The sequence below is a fragment of the Crinia signifera genome, chromosome 19 (genome assembly GCF_055691185.1).
Source record: "Crinia signifera chromosome 19, ASM5569118v1, whole genome shotgun sequence".
NCBI classification, from domain to species: Eukaryota; Metazoa; Chordata; class Amphibia; order Anura; family Myobatrachidae; genus Crinia; species Crinia signifera.
Window position 1 is genome coordinate 19,081,179 of NC_139226.1, and position 15,207 is coordinate 19,096,385.

General features: G+C 42.3%; 1 protein-coding gene across 1 annotated transcript in view; it reads left to right on the top strand.

Annotated features, from left to right (window-relative positions):
* Window positions 1–15,207, top strand: part of CD22 (CD22 molecule) — a 49,022-nt gene that overhangs the window by 18,081 nt on the left and 15,734 nt on the right. The window contains exons 6-9 of the mRNA XM_083162133.1: window positions 206–463; window positions 6,978–7,235; window positions 9,136–9,402; window positions 12,034–12,291. Coding sequence (XP_083018259.1) covers window positions 206–463; window positions 6,978–7,235; window positions 9,136–9,402; window positions 12,034–12,291 — 1,041 coding nt within the window. The remainder of the gene's footprint in view (window positions 1–205; window positions 464–6,977; window positions 7,236–9,135; window positions 9,403–12,033; window positions 12,292–15,207) is intronic.

Consider the following 15,207-nt stretch of genomic DNA (forward strand, 5'->3'; position numbering starts at 1 on the left):
ACTTACCTATGAAGTGTTGGGATTGTCAGCATCAGGATGCTGCTGTCGGCATTCTGACCGCCGACATCCTAAGCCTCGGGATCCTACAGTATACCCAACCCCATATAAAGTGGCTGCAGTCACTGTGGTTTTCCTAACATTCTGATATTCATTTTTGCATCTGTCTATATCCCAATTTATATTGTGCTTCTCAAACACTTTTTAGATACTCCCAAAAACACACTTATCAAAACGGAGGGGTCCATCGAAGAAGGAAAGACCGTTACCCTGAATTGCTCTACGTCTGCAAACCCGCCGGTCTCTCATTACACCTGGTACAAGAATGGACAGCAGTGTTCCAATAGCACCAGAAGTCAATATACAATTAATGCAATAACAATAGATGATAATGGGGACTATAAATGTACTGCTTACAATATGCTGGGACCAGGCTCCTCACCCTCTCTAAAAGTGGATGTAATGTGTAAGTATTTTATTTCTTCAAAGATATGTGAGATGATGTACTATAACAACAAAATATTGTCTTGAGCGGGTACCCATTGCATTGATATCTAGCACGAAAAAAAAGGATTATTATGATGTGGTTCATATACTGCTCAACCTTCTATCAAGGATCTGAGTCATACGCAGAGTTGAGCGGGTTCCTTCTACTTGGTGTGAAAAATCCCTTTATGACCCAGTCCAAAACCACCGGCAGTAGACACAAGTGCAGTGAAATTTCAAATCAATCGAGCTTTCTGGTAGAGAAGGAGGCTTAAAATGGAGAATTAAATTCTATCCATATAAATTTCAAATTCTGCTTTTGTTTTACCTTTCCATTGAAAGGTAACACAAAGGCAAAATTTATTTGTAGATGCCACATTCTGCATTTTGCTGTATTTGAACTGAATAAATGCAACTCGTGATAATGGTATCAAGTCATACTGCTCTATGCTTGGGGTATTAAAACTGAGAAATTTGAAGAGATAGGGGGATTTTAGGTGGAACGCTTCAGGACAAATTCCAGTGGAGACACAACCAAATGTGCCATGGGAATTAATATTTTCAGGAAAAGCCTTAATCCAGCTCTGATGTTCAATTTGTTTTATTTCTTTGCATTTAAATTTACATGACTGTATGCTTGAGATTGGTTCCCTAGAAGTAAAACTCACTCCTTGGTTATTCTCAGGCCCATACACACTAGAAGATACTGGGCGAGATTTATTGTGTTGACCGTTTTTCCGAAAATGCGATTTAAACTCAAATCGCCATATATCGCCGTTTTTTAAAATCGCATTTTTTTCCAGAATTCGCATGTTTAATGAGGTGTGTATTCCGGCATGAAAAGTGCGAGAAAGTGCGATGTAGGGCGATTTTCGGGATGAAAAGTGCGATTTTTTTAGTCATGAAAAAGGTGTGATTTTGTTAAAATGTGCGATTTTGTGATAAAAAAAAAAAATTGGCGTGAGGTCCCCCCTCCTGTACATAACCAGCACCGGGCTCATTAAGCCAAACCTGGTTGCAAAAATACGGGGGACAAAAAGCATAGGGGTCCCCCATATTTCTGAAACCAGCCCCGGACTCTTGGACCGGTCCTGGTTCCAAAAATACGGGGGGACAAAAAATCTGGGGTTCCCCCGTATTTTGAAACCAGCACCGGCTCCAACAGCCCCCAGTGTCATGCCACAGCCGGGGGACACTTTTTATACAAGGTCCCCCGGCCGCACCATGAGCACCGTGGCTGGTCAGCCTTGGACGGGGTACCTGGAGGAGTGGGGACCCCCCCAATAAAGGGGTCCCCCCCCAGGCTTCACCCGTCCAGGGCTGAAGCCCGGGCTGTCACCGGCGTCCCTGGCCATTGGATGCCGGCCTGATATGGTTAAATTCACATTCCTAACATTGCTTAATACAGGAGAACTGCAAGTGCCAGAAGACCTCCACCGCAGGCTGGGACTTGGAGAACCACAAGTCCCAGCATGCGGGGCATTAATGGGCCCGTAGGGACTAGTAGTCCACCTGTAAAAAGAATGTTAAAAGAAAACACACACACAGAAAGGTAAAACTTTATTACATACACACATCCACACACCTCACTTTTACACCGCTATACATACCGATCCAGGATCCAGCGCTGGTCTCTCTGCAGCAGAGCCGGACAGCCCGCACTGACAGCGGGCTGAACCGGCTTCCTCCGATGCAGCTAACAGCTTCTGTCGCGCTGTCCCAGCGCAACAGAGGCTGAGAGCGTCTCCGGCTTATGTGTCTCCATGGAGACGCATAGCTCAGCCAATCAGGGCTGAGCTATGCGTCTCCATGGAGACGCATCGCCCAATCACGCTCTCAGCCTGTGTCGCGCTGGGACAGGAGGGGGGACCTCACGCCATTTTTTTTAATTACTTTTACACATATTTAACCAAAGACCCATACACAGATCACAATGATCTGTGCATGGTTCTGACAAAATCGCCAGTCAGGATCAGGTCTATTTTTTTTTTGGAACTTTAGACCATTTTTTTGGGCGATTTCCAAATTCGCATCTCATTAAAAATGCGAATTGTATCTTTTTCAATGGGAAAAACATCTGGATGCGAATTCCGGAGTTAAAAAAAATCGCACTTTCAGAAAGTGCGATTTCGCGGCAAAAAGCGCGATTTCGCGGCAAAAAGTGCAATTTATGCCGCAAATCGCCACCCATTAAGTAGTCGATTTGGGAAAAAAATGAAAAAACGGCCGTTTTTGCGATAAAAATCGCCAAAAACCCAACATCGATCTCTAATAAATGTCACCCTATCTTTCCAATCTGGCTGGTTGGAATGAAAATCAACCATTTGCTCTTAAAAGTTGGAAAATGGACAAAAGCAGTCATCTTCATAAACAGATTTAACCAATTTGTCTGAATGACCATTTTTGTCTATTTTCCACGTTTATGAGCAAATGGTCAATTGTCATTTGCTCCCAAATATTTCCAGATTTTCATTCCAACCAGCCATATTGGAAAGATAATCTTTTAGTGTGTATCTTTAGACTTGGGTTGATCTCTATAGAGATTTTTAAGCCTTTATAGAATATTAATATGACTGTGATCTCATTTAATTACCGGTCATCCAGTGCCATCTAGTGTTCACCAACTATGTTAGCATTACCAAGTGGTAACTTTATACAGTAGTTCAGCATAACAACTTTTTTTATACTGATAAAGGGCCTTATTCAGACCTTACCGCTCCTCTGCGAAGTAGCAGATGACTGCAAGCAAATAGCCACCGCCAAGGCAAAAAGAAAACCTGCCCTGTTCAAGTGTGCGAGAGAATTGTGAATGGATCACTATTTTTTGCAAATCCATGCGCAATTCACTCCCCATCCAATGATTTTCCCAGTCTCTGCATAGTCGAGTAACTCTGACCCTTCCACAACCGTGCGACAGAGACAGCCTGATCGGGGCCGGAGCTGATGTCACAGACCCTCCCTGAAAGTGCATGGGCACGCCTGAGTTTTTCCTGACACTCCCAGAAAATGGCCGGTGACCACCCTCAAACATCGGCTTCCTGTCAGTTAAATTGTGCGGTGATTGTGATTAGATCAATACATCATTTTTTCACGCACGCGCTATACGGTCGATACGCATGCACATCATTTGATAAACAAAAGGGTTGCAAATTAAACTCTGAAAAAACCCATTGTGCGAAGGTGCAAATATGCATTGGAATTGCACCAGTCAGCAATTAACTTTCACTAGCTGGCCCGTGCGGAAATTTTGCATACAAATGAGCCAAAAGTCCATTTTGGACTTTGATTTTTAAAAACAATTCAATGTGCACTTCTAAATTAACAATTCATCAGAATAGGAACACTTCTTCTTTATAACGGTACCGCATTTATCGATTTTGGTTAAGTATCAAGGGAGAAAAAGGGATCTTCACCAAAAATCACCTTGTAGAAATAGTGCGGATGGGCCAAAAGTCAATTTTTAACTTTGATTATTAAACAAACAAATCAATGTGCAATTCTAAATGAACAATTCATCAGAAGCAGAGAACTTAATCTTTAAATCAATGATCAATTTTGAAAACATAGTTGCTTTATGAAAACATAGTAGGTAGGGCTAAATAAAGACTTGCGTCCATCTAGTTCAGCCTGGGTTTAAACTAGTTCAAAAGGGTTTAAAATCTAGTTCAGCCTTGGTTTAATCTAGTTCAGCCTGGGTTTAATCTAGTTCATCCTGGGTTTAAAATCTAGTTCAGCCTTGGTTTAATCTAGTTCAGCCTGGGTTTAATCTAGTTCAGCCTGGGTTTAGACATAGAAGATTAATTACAAACCCATCTGCTAAGAGAAACTAAGCAGGGAAAGGGAAGATTGCATAAAAAGCCAAGATGGTTAATTTAAAAATGTTTTATGGGCACTGTTTGGCCAATCCGGCACCAGAGAGCTCTTGCGTTGATACATGCACAGAACCTTCTGCCAGGTTCTGGAACTCAAAACACGTCCAGCACAGGTTGTCTTTTGTATGAATGAAGTAACAATTACATGTGATAATAGAATAAAGATACAACATAAGAAGTCTAGTGCCAAGAGGTTCGTATGCCAACCATAGTACAAAGCTGTCATCTTGTCACGTTAACAAAAGGAAACAAAAACAAATTGGTTGTTGCAGCCATTTTTAGGGTGTGTGTATACCCCCAGTTCCATCAGTTGTCAGACTGATTATCAACATAAAGTTTGTAGTGATCTTAGGAAGTGTTATCTGGTTCCCCCGCCTCTTCCTCTGCCGTTTCACTTTTACTTCCTCCTTCTCAATAAATCTCCTCTTTCCCACCCTTGGCATGCGAGAATTTGGAGTTTCTCTTGCCATGTGTATGACCGATTCAATGGTGTCCATTTTGGTAAGTATGAAGGAAGAAAATGGTATTGTCACCAAAAATTACCTTCTAGATATACAGATGTAGCGCCTCTCAGCTAGCCCAGGGAATCCCCATATTTCCTGTGCTGGAGATCGCTGGTGGAGAGGCGCTGCATCTGACAGGGACGCATGAGTGCCTCACACGCATGCACGTCCCCTGCACTTGGCAACGGATGGTGGAGACCCTGCCTGTTTCCGCTACAGGGAGACAGGCAGAGTTAGGGAGGGTATGGTCAGTGGCGGGGGAGCGGCAGGGAGGCGGCGGCGGGCTCCATCAGAGTGGGGCAGCTGAGCATCTCGTGCATGCTCACCCCCTTCTGGCAGCCGGTGACCGGTGGCGGATGGCGATAGAATTGCCAGGAGCAGCTATAATGAGAGCTGCTCCGTCTGTAATACTGTATATATGATGATTTGTCCAGTACAAGATAAAGCATTAGCTCCTACTGCCAAGATCTATCCATGGACAGGAGGAACACGCTGATTGGTATACAGTATATAGTAAATGTCTTTTTTGGTGATATAAGTTTTTTTTTGTCTGTGTTTAAAAAATAGATCTCAATTGATGTTAGAGCTTCCAGGGCTACAGTATAACACAAATTTACAGGCAGATTCATTGTTTTTATTAATTTTTAAATGTTAGTAAATGCGTGTTCTAGTTCTGGAAGTTCAACATAGATTAATATCAATTTTGAATTGATCAGCATCGAACAAAATAGATTTTCAGTAAATATACCCCTGACTGTCTAGAAAACAGCAAACAGTGCGGCTTTCCTCGCTCTTGCCCAGGGTTTTCCAGACAGCCGGTTTCTTGTCTCCAGTCATTGCAGGACTGGGGAGAATAATCGGGAGAGATTGCGGCAACACTGTGGAAGTACAAAATCTGAACATGACCACCTGGGTCAACTGCATCTTTAACTCCTAAAATACCCGCAAACAATGCTAGCCCATTTTTATCACCCAGGAAAAAACATCAAAATAGCATGGATCTGTGTGCAATATTGGCCTGCGTCTTTCTGTGGTTACCATTGGGCATGGTAAAGCGTGTAACCATCTGGCATTGTGCCGTGTGACTCAAATGCATGAGCAGACTGAAAACATTGGCCGCTTGTATCCAACTATTCAGATCAGATGGACGTGTTTGGGTTGGGTGATGAGCAAGTGGTGCTTTCTAAGCCTACTAGATGTTCTTCAGCATCACAAATGGTCACTGTACTTAAGGTATTTGGGAAACATATCGCCTGCTGTTGTCCACGAACTTGTGGAAGGTTTGCCAAAAAGGGGCGTCTGCAGTAATCACTGCATGTGTTGGTCCTACAAAGTGCTGTTGTCTAATGATCAAATTACTGTCAGGGTTTAAACACTTTTGTCTATATAGTGTAGAAATAATTGCTTTTCACCACTGTTTTGGCAAAGTGTAGGCATTATGGGGCCCATTCACAATCGCTCAGTGCGATCCAAATTCGGTCCCGGACAGATGGTCGAGGTTGGCGCATGTGCATTTCTACAAATATATGCAAAGCCGAGTCACACATTTGCTGCAGAGAGGCAGAGCTGGGGTAGACACTGGTCCACGCCCAGCATTTTATGGGCACCCCCATAAAAACGTTGGGCATTCCGCTGAGAATGCAGGTGGACTCCAATGAAAATATAAGTCTGTTTAGACTGACTTTTATTTCCGAAGGGGAGAAAAATTATTTGATGGTCGGAAACCAACAAATGATCTTCCCCCGGCCTCATGCAAAGCGATGTGTTCTCAGACACATCCCCTTGTTTGGTATTGAGGGTATTTGGCAACAGGAGGGTGGGGGCATTTGATCGGCAGCAGGCAGGGTTTCAGTGCTCCAAAAACTGTGAATTTCGCTGCTTACCAAGCCAACCAGAATCGCCACCTATATTTAATTTCACCTTAGCAGAGAAAGATTAGATGTTTGGTGGCCATAAACGTTTTGGTAGAAGCCAAGAGCTGACCTAGACTTGAGGGATGGAAGCTGACTATGTAAAAATGTTTTAAATATTTTTGTCTATTCTACTAACATTCACTAAAACAAAAAGTTTATCAAGATTGTTTTTGAATGATAATATAAAACGGTATACTCTCTTCCAGATCCTCCCAAGGACGTGAAGATTGTCCTAGAACCAGCCTACAACAATTTCCGTGAAGGAAGCAAGGTTAAATTTACTTGCGTTGCCGGAAGAAGCAACCCAGGTGTAACAAAACTCGTATGGATCAAAAATAATAATAGTATTTCTGAATTCAGGACTGAAATATCTATCAGTGCAGAGGATTCTGGGGTGTACAAGTGTCAAGCTAAAAATACTATTGGTCAATCAACTTCACCTGCTATTTCCGTGGATGTCCTTTGTGAGTACAGCATTATCTATTTTCAAATATTAATTAACTCTCCTATTTAGTGCTGGGTGATGGCAGGTAAAACAACAATTGTTTACTTTGTTATTGTGTTAGACTTTGCGTATTGTATACTGTGATTCTACAGTTAGAGCTATATTTAAATCTTGCACCCATGAAAGGCCATATTCATAGTAAGCCTTGAGGGTCCTTGGGGCACTTAAGACAAGGGGGCCCACTCCCACTTATCCAACACTACTCATCTTGCCAGCACTGCCCCTACTTACCGTCCTGCCTGCCAACATTGTGGGACTGCACAGTGCAAGACAACATTGTGCTCAGGGGAGGGAGGGCATACTGGTGCATATTAAATTAAATTAAAACTGATGGTTTAATAATATTTTAAAATACATGTAGACAATTAAAATCTTTCTAGTCAAGTGCGAGAAAAGCAGCAACATCTGCACTCATTACACACTGGGGCAGAACTTGGGAGGACTCTGGGGGGTTTACTAACTCAGAAGGGAATTCTATTAAAGATGTGATGTTGCTATGGAAAACCAATCAGATTTTGGAGGGTATTCAATCCTGGGTCACGACTGTCAATCTGTCCCAACAGCCGTGACCCTGGCCTATTTTTGTTTTGCTCGACAACATATCGCCAGGGGGGATTGAATGTCCCTCTTCACGATCTGTGAAAAGGGGGCATGTCCCCTTAAACTGCCGAGGATTATCGAGATTCAGCCGTAATCGCGACAATTCATGGCCGCAAATCGACAAAATTGGTCCAACTAGGGATACCACCTCATCCCTTTAATTCCGGACACATATTAATTACACAGGTTCCATGGCTGGCTGACCTCAAGACTCCATTTCACCTGGTTTTAAACTGCCACAGACCCTGTGTAATTAATATTTGTCCGGAATTAAAGGGATGAGGTGGTAACCCTAGGCCCAACGGGCCCCAAAACGGGTCCATCAATGTTCTATCCACCTGCCTCTTCAATGCTGTCAGACAAGGCATCATTGAGTAGGCACCCTCCGCTATTTCCCCCATCGGAAATAGCGGCAGGGATTGAATACCCACCTAAATCTGTTATCTTAGGTGCTAAAACTATATTTGTTGCTATGGGCAACATCCCATTTTCAGTAGTGCTCCCATTTTAGTAAATCAATGCGTGTGTGTGTCCTCTCTCCAGTCCAAATGCTCTCATCAAATAACAGGTTACACATAGCTTGCTGTGTATGGTGGTGAGGAGAGATAAGCTGGGATCTCTAAACTACTTATTGCCTTCTAATCCTGCTATCTCTCCTCTGGTTAGAAAGCACTGTACCACCCTGTTCACATTCTGACTGTCAGACTTCCTTCTGCTGCTGCACAAGAGGGAGTACCAGTGATGTCAGTATGCACTGGCCGGGGGGCCCCCTGACAGAGTAGTACCCAGGATACAGTGTTTCCTGCACCCCCTCCTTAATCCAGCTCTGGTCATTTTCTTGCTGGCATTCAGAATATGGATTCAAAGTGCTTTACATTACATTGAAACCATATTTCAAAGGAGGCAGACATCTTGAGCACACAAAGAAGTTTAAAATAGCTGGAAACCATATAGAAAATACAATGGAAAAATATGCAAACAGAATCATCAGTTCTGCAGATTTGTCATTCCACTAATGAAAGTATCCAATGTGAAAGTCACATACAATAGGATACAGTGGGTGGGATAAAAAGTATAATTTGTTCCAAATTTGTTCCAGCCTTTTAGGACACGCAGTATTGGTTGCAGTATTGGTTACAATATTTGGTGTTTGCAAAACCTGCATATGTATTCCATAATGGGGAACTACAATAAACATTGATATTATGTCAGTGACTGAGTCATAGTTTGAAATAGTTTTGTTTACTTTTTATTTTCAGATCCTCCAAAAGCAGCAAAAATTACAATTGCAAATGGATTGGAGACCAAAGAAGGCGATTTGATCACATTAGAATGTTCAGTACATCCAGGAAACCCCAAGTTAAGGCATTATGAGTGGCTGAAAGATGGAAAATTCTACAAGTCTACAGAAGAATCAGACCACCTGACGCTAAAGATAACATCGAACGACTCTGGAAAATATTCATGTACAGCCTCAAACAGTATAGGAAGTAACACATCAAACTCTGCAATTCTCAATGTCCAGTGTAAGCCCTTTTTACCAGATGTAAACCCAGAAACAGTGAGTGAAAAGAGAGAACCACAAAGAGATGAGATATGGGGGGGGGGGGGGGGGGGGGAGATGGGGGGGGGGGGGGAAGTGCAGGGAAGTTGAGAGAACCTGAAATTGCTTGATTGATAGGATTTGATAGGAGTTAGAATAAGAGAAGAGAGAGAACCAAAGAGTTGCTATGACAAAACATAATGAGATAATGGATGGGAGGCGGATGAGAAGAAAATTAAGCAGGGTTGGGGAGACGAGAAGGTACTTGTGTTTTATCACGGCGCCCACGAAATCGGCCGAAAATCGGCCGCAAATCGCATGCAAAAATCTGATGCGATTTTGCGGCCGATTTTCGGCCGATTTTTCACTTTTTCCGGCCGATTTGCATGCTGTTCCATCATTGCACACCTTGCACACCCCCGATTTCCATCGTAGTGCATCGCATGCAATATAGTGGCATGTGATGCATGCCATGCGATGCATGTGAAGCGATTCGATTTGTAATTGTACAATCACCCTGATGGGTGCTAACAATGTTAAATGCACCCCCATTGTCAACACCACCCCCACTATCAACGCCAACCCGAAGCGTGGCGAGCGGCGGCGGTACGCGTCCTTTCGACCTTTTCATAACCCCACTATCCACGTCGGCGTGGAGTTGACTTTAGATAGTGTGGCGAGCGCAGCGAGCCACCGAGCCCGAAGCATGGTGAGCGCAGCGAGACCCGCGAGGGGACGCGGAATACATGTAAAGTAATCCGCGTCCCCTCACGGGGCTCGCTGCGCTCGCCGCGCTTCGGGCTCGGTGGCTCGCTGCGCTCGCCACACTATCTAAAATGAACTCCACACCGACGTGAATAGTGGGGGTATGAAAAGGTCATAGGACGAGTACCGCCGCCCCTCGCGGGTTTGCTGCGCTCGCCACGCTTCAGGTTGGCGTTGATAGTGGAGGTGGCATTAACAATGGGGGTGCATTAACATTGCGAATCACATCGCATCGCATGCCACTTGCTGGCATGCAATGCTATGCGATATTTAATTGTACAATCAGGGGCATTTTCCCGAAAATCACATTGCATACCATCGCATACCATCGCATAGTACCTGGGGGTGTGCAAGGATGGAATAACATGCAAATCGGCAGGAAATGGCCGAAAATTGGCAAAAAATCGGCCGAAAATCGTATGCAAATTGGACGCAAAATAGCATCGCAGATCGAATCGGCCAAAAAAATCGGCAGCAAATAGGCCGCAAATCGGCCGATAAATCGGATGCGATATCATATGCGATTTAGATGAAATCGGGCGCCGTGATAATACACAAGTACCGACGAGAAAAAATAAAGAGGAGGGAGAGAGAGATCCTCTCAAAGATCATAGAGGCATAAAAGTGGGAAAGAGAGAGAACCTGAAAAGGCATAAGTAATAGGATGAGAGGAAGAGGTGAAAGAAACAAAGAAAAGAAAGATGCAAAGCGAAGAGGAGAAGAGAGAGAATGAGAAAGGGGCCATAGAGAGAACCTACAATAGGATGAAAGATTGGAGGTGGAGGAGAGAAGAGAGAACCAGAGGGATATGGGTGGGGGAAGGGAGATGATAACTAGGGGAATGAAAGAACCAGGGATAGAGAGGATAGATAAGGTAAAGGAAGTAGAAGGTAAGATAGAACCACAGGAAAAAAAATAAAAGAGAAGAAAGAAGAGGAACCAGTGATGAGGGGAAGATGAGAGAGAGCAGGAGATAGAAGAACCAAGAGAGAGAGAGAGACAGAATGGTTAAATTAGAAAAGAGGGGAAGATGCATTAAGACAGTAGATCTGTAGAATGAGAGATGAAGAGAAGTTTAGACTGAACAGAACAGAGGAAGAGCCAGAGATGAGGGGAATATGAGACAGAGCAGGAGAGAGGAAGAGCCAGAGATGAGGGGAAGATGGGACAGAACAGGAGAAAGAAAGAACCAAAACTAAGAGGAAGATGACACAGAACAGGAAAGATGCAAAATCAGAGATGAGGTCAACTTTAGATAGATCAGGAGAGAGGGAGAGGAAGAACCAGAGATGAGGGGGATGTAAGACAGAGGAATAACCAGAGATAAGGGTAAGATGGGATAGAACAGGAGAGAAAATAACCAAAACTAAGAAGACAATGATACAGGACAGGAAAGAGACAGAACCAAAGATGAGGGGAAGCTGAGACAGAGCAGAAGATAGGGAAAATTACAGATTAGGGTACAATGATTAGGGTAAAATGAGCAGGAAAGTGAAAGAATTAGAGATGAGAAGACGATGAAACAAAGCAGGTAGGAGGAAAAACCAGAGAAAAAAAAATGGGAAAACTCTCCCAAATTCTCTCACTTTCTGAAACTCTCACCCTATTACATTTGGCCCTCTGATCCTTCCAGACATGTGTATTGTCGTGTATGGTCTTAGCTAACACGACCCATTTAACAGACTGGCTTGGCCTGTACATGGGGAGATCTGCTCTTCAGTAGGGCACATTTCACTTAAAGTGCGGAATAATTGATAATGACGATCATCAGGAACTGGTTTCAGTACCAGCCAGTAAGGGAAAAAGAACATTTATAACTGTTGCATGTTTGTTATATATTACCCTGCAGATGCTCCACGAAATGTGACGTTGTCCATCACACCTGGAAACCAGGTAACGGAATACACGGATGTAACGCTGAGGTGCAAAGCCCAATCGAATCCGCAAAAGTGTCACTACTTGTTGTTTAAGGATAATGAAGTGATCACGGTAAAAGACTATTTGGTACTGGATAATATACAACGCAGTAGCACAGGAGGGTATCGCTGTTCTGCCCAGAATGCTGTTGGAGAGCAAAAGTCAGAGGTTGTCCATCTGTATGTGTCATGTAAGTATCTAACTACACAAAACTACACAAATCAAACACCCAATAATACCAATAAATTGATTAAACATAAAAAAAGTTTTTTTAATTGTAAAAATTGCAACATTTGCAAGTACACTAGTCTTTTAGGATAACTTTACTAAGATGTGAGTTCTACTGAAGATGGGTTTTGCCCATAGATTCTACTTCTTATTTAGCACCTTCTAGAAGATCATAGATATAATTTGATTGGTTCTTATGGGCAATACCCCATCTTCAGTAGAACTTCCATCATAGTATATTTACCCCTTAGAACAGCGGTTCCCAAACTTTTTTCTCTCCCCTTGAATAGGCTGTTCATTTCTGAGTACCCTTTTAAAACCTATAAACACATTTCATTAGAAAAGGAAGATCTAGATAGGAAGTTATTACAAGGAGAGATCTTCTGGTCCCACACTTTAAATACAATGTCGTGTTATAATCTCAATGGAGAAAATTTACTAGGTTGGGAGTTCTATTGATGATGATGATGATGATGATGATGATGATGATGTTGCCCATAGCAACCAATCAGATTCTACTTCTTATTTAGCACCTTCTAGAAGATAATCAATAGACAGGGATATCTGTAACAGCACTACTGAAGACATGATATGTAACTGGCACTACCGGGTTCATCTGTAACAGCACTACTGAGGACATGATGTGTAACTGGCACTACTGGGGACATGATACGTAACTGGCACTACTGGGGACATCTGTAACAGCACTACTGAGGACATGATATGTAACTGGCATGACTGGGGACATCTGTAACAGCACTACTGAGGACATGATATGTAACTGGCACTACCGGGTTCATCTGTAACAGCACTACTGAGGACATGATGTGTAACTGGCACTACTGGGGACATGATACGTAACTGGCACTACTGGGGACATCTGTAACAGCATTACTGGGGACATGATATGTAACTGGCATGACTGGGGACATCTGTAACAGCACTACTGAGGACATGATATGTAACTGGCACTACTGGGGACATCTGTAACAGCACTACTGAGGACGATATGTAACTGGCACTACTGATGACATTTGTAACAGCAATAATTATGGCATGATATGTAACTGGCACTACTGGGGACATAATATGTAACAGCAATACTGAGGACATCTGTAACAGCATTACTGGGGACATGATATGTAACTGGCACGAAATACAGTATGTACAATGACATGATTGCTTGGCATTTAAATTCAGTATCTGAGATAGAACACAAACGTTGTTTCATATTTTGAAACTTTGTTTCATACACAAATACATTATACTTGTGTGTTTTTCATGTGGTTGATGTGTTTATACAACATAGATGCAATATTCCTCAAAATACCTAATTGAAATAAAAATATACAGAAATACGGAATCATCCGTTATCCAAAATTCTTCTGGTCCTGAGCATTTTGGATAGGGGATACTCAACCTGTATATGAATATATGGATATTATTTGAATTACTTCATATTCAGCTATTGTTTTCATGGCTCAGTATAGCGTAATGATAGACAGGTCCGTAAATAATGTTTTCTTTAACCCCTTCATGACAGAGCCAGTTTGTGCCTTCATGACAGAGCCCTTTTTTTCAAATCTGACATGTCTCACTTAAGTGGGGATAACTTTTTTTTGCTTTTACTTATCCTAGTGATTTTGAGATTGTTTTCTCGTGACACATTGTACTTCAAGTTAGTGGTAAATTTGGGTCGATACAGTCTGTGTTTTTTTGTGAAAAATACCAAAATATCGTGAAAAAATGGAAAATTTAGCAATATGCAAAATGTTAAATTTTCTGCTTGTGAGACAAATAATCATACCACTCAAAATAGTTAATAACTAACATAGACCATATGTCTACTTTATGTTTCCATCATTATTTCAACTTCCTTTTAATTTTTTTGGACACTAGGAGGCTTACAATATGAATAGCAAATTCTCAAATTTTCAAGAAAATTTCAAACACTGATTTTTTTAGGGACCAGTTCAGTTCTGATGTGACTTTGAGGGACTTGTATGTGAGACACCCCCATAAATGATGCCATTTCAAAAACTGCACCCCTCACAGTATTCAAAACAGCATTTTGGAAGTTTGTTAACCCTTTAGGTGTTTCACAGGAATTAAAACAAAGTGTAGGTGAAATTTCAAAATTTCTTTTTTTTTGCAGAGTTTCAATTTTAATACATTTTTCTAACGAATACAGTAGATTTTACTAGAGAAATGTGACTAAAAATTGATTCCCCCAATTCCTTTGTTTTCAAAAATATCCTATATGTGGCCCTAGTGTGCACGTTGACCAAACCACAGGCTTCATAATAGAAGGAGCACCTACTTGATTTTGGAGCCTCCTTTTTATGAGATTTTTTTTTAGGCACCATGTAGGTTTCTAGGCACCATAAGTGCTAAAAGTTAGGAACCTCCCCCACAAGTCACCCCATTTTGCAATCTACACCCCTCAGGGAATTCATCTAGGGGTATAGTGTACATTTCAAACCCCCAGGGGTTTCACCAATTTTGGTACAACTGGGATGTGAAAATGGAAAATTACATTTTTTTACACAAACATGCAGTTCTGGCTCAAAATTTTTCATTTTCACAAGGAATGAAGGAGACAAAGCACCCCAAAATCTGTGCCCCAATTTCTCCCGAGTACGGCAATGCCTCACATGTGACCAAAAAATACCAGTTGGGTGCATGGCAGGACTCAGAAGGGAAGGAGTGTTTTTTGGATTTTGCAGCACAGATTTTGGTGGAATGAATGGTGGGTGCTATGTTGCACCAATACAGTGGAACCCCCCCACAAGTCACCCCATTTTGCAAAGTACACCCCTCAGGGAATTCATCTAGGGGTATAGTGTACATTTCAAACCCCCAGGGGTTTCACCAATTT